We start from the raw sequence: 1,953 nt of genomic DNA on the forward strand, positions 1-1,953 counted from the left end.
TTTTTTTTCTGAATTCTGTTTCTCCATTTGCTTCTGTCTGTTCCTCCTTCCTCTTGCAACCTTCAATGCCATAGAAGGGACCAAAAAGAAGAGGAGGAATTTCTCACAACCGAAGATCTTCTGGGGAAAAGAGAAGAGGTGACAAAGATTCCTCTGTTGGGAGCAAATTTTGTTTTTCCTTATGAAAACCCAAGAGTTGTAAGCAGACAGATGCCTCTCAGGTCTAAAGCTCTGCACTCTTTTATAGTGCATTACCTGGTTTCTGGCTTTTGCGGGGTACCAGGTATTACTTTGTACTATGAAAGGACTTGACATTGGTGAGTGCATTGGCTGGTGAGTCAGGCAATAGCTATGATGTTAGGGGTGGTTGAGGACAGTAGTCTACAGGAAATGGTCATTACTATAGGGGACTACTTGTTTCTTTGCATGTTTGGATAAGAAAAGCATGATTTGGTTCCTAAAAACCACATGCTTTATCCGGGCCATCCTGCAGCCTTAGCGGCTGCTTCTCCCCAGAATGTGGGCAAGGGAACTCTCTCCCACTCCCCACACACCCATTTCTAAGTAGCGACAGGGGCTGGAGGCCTATTTTATGGGGTAGGGGGGCTGCTGGTAGGTGGAGATTATCCGAGGGAGGAGGGAAGGATGAAGCCAGTGTGTGGCAGAGACGAGCCAGACGAGACTAGAGAGACTCCATCCCGCCGACATGTTTTTTCCTTGGGGACAGGACTCCCCCAACTGCCTCCGTGCTTGGCCCTGGAGCTCTAGTTTTGGGGAGGAGTGGTTGGTAGGAAACAGGGTGCAAAGGCCTTAGCGCTTCGGTTTGAGGTCTGCCACCCTCAAGAAGCGGGGGCTTGACTCCTCTGGGCCTTGCCTGCACACCTTATGATGTTGATGCCTAAGAAGAACCGGATTGCCATTTATGAGCTCCTTTTTAAGGAGGGAGTCATGGTGGCCAGGAAGGATGTCCACATGCCTAAGCACCCAGAGCTGGCAGACAAGAACGTGCCCAACCTTCACGTCATGAAGGCCATGCAGTCTCTCAAGTCCCAAGGCTATGTGAAGGAACAGTTTGCCTGGAGACATTTCTACTGGTGCCTTACCAATGAGGGTATCCAGTATCTCCGTGATTACCTCCATCTGCCCCCAGAGATCGTGCCTGCTACCCTACGCCGCAGCCATCCAGAGACAGGCAGGCCTCTGCCTAAAGGTCTGGAAGGTGAGCAACCTGCAAGACTCACGAGAGGGGAAGCCGACAGAGATACCTACAGACTGAGTGCTGTGCCACCTGGTGCTGACAGGAAAGCCGAGGTGGGGGCTGGGTCAGCAACCGAATTGCAGTTTAGAGGCGGATTTGGTCGTGGACGTGGTCAGCCACCTCAGTAAAATTGGAGAGGATTATTTTGCATTGAATAAACTTACAGCTAAAACTTAAAAAAAAAAAAAAACATGCTTTATTGGCCCTTTTCCTTAAAGTACTCCACTCTGAAGCCAGTTATCTTAATAAGACACAAGCTAAGTTGAAAAGGAACACCTATTAAGTTAAATCAGTCTTTGAATGTCTTTGTGAAAGAAATTTACACCTTTAAAGGAAACCTCCATTTGCAAGAGCATCTTTGTCTCTGCACCCAAACCACTAGGAAGTTTAACTATGGAGAAGACAGTGTCTTAAAGTTTACGTAACAAACCTTGCTTGCCTTTGTTTTGTTCTAAGTTCTATCTCACCTAACAGTCATGTCTTTGGAGATGGAAATGTAGAGTTGCCTAGCTAATAATTGTTTAAGGTATGAAACCAGTAATAACGAGACTGGTAGTCTAAAGTGGGGGAGAGAAATTTTTTGAAACCTGACAAATGAAAAATCTTATAATTCTATAAGATCTGCTTATTTGTATCTATATGTTTTATATGTCATGTGTATGTGAAGTTTCTTTTTTTTTTTTTTTTTTTTTTTT

General features: G+C 45.5%; 1 protein-coding gene across 1 annotated transcript; it reads left to right on the forward strand.

Annotated features, from left to right (window-relative positions):
• The first annotated feature begins 863 nt into the window (after positions 1 to 863).
• Positions 864 to 1,430, forward strand: LOC108296424 (40S ribosomal protein S10-like). The gene has a single exon (XM_037735030.1). The coding sequence runs from the start codon at positions 886 to 888 to the stop codon at positions 1,384 to 1,386; it is 501 nt and encodes a 166-aa protein (XP_037590958.1). The 5' UTR covers positions 864 to 885; the 3' UTR covers positions 1,387 to 1,430.
• Positions 1,431 to 1,953: the final 523 nt, after the last annotated feature.

This window comes from Cebus imitator, unplaced genomic scaffold (assembly GCF_001604975.1).
Source record: "Cebus imitator isolate Cc_AM_T3 unplaced genomic scaffold, Cebus_imitator-1.0 Scaffold710, whole genome shotgun sequence".
NCBI lineage: Eukaryota > Metazoa > Chordata > Mammalia > Primates > Cebidae > Cebus > Cebus imitator.

Coding starts and splice junctions, on each gene's coding strand:
- LOC108296424 (XM_037735030.1), top strand. CDS start 886: ATGATGTTGATGCCTAAGAAGAACCGGATTGCCATTTATGAGCTCCTT.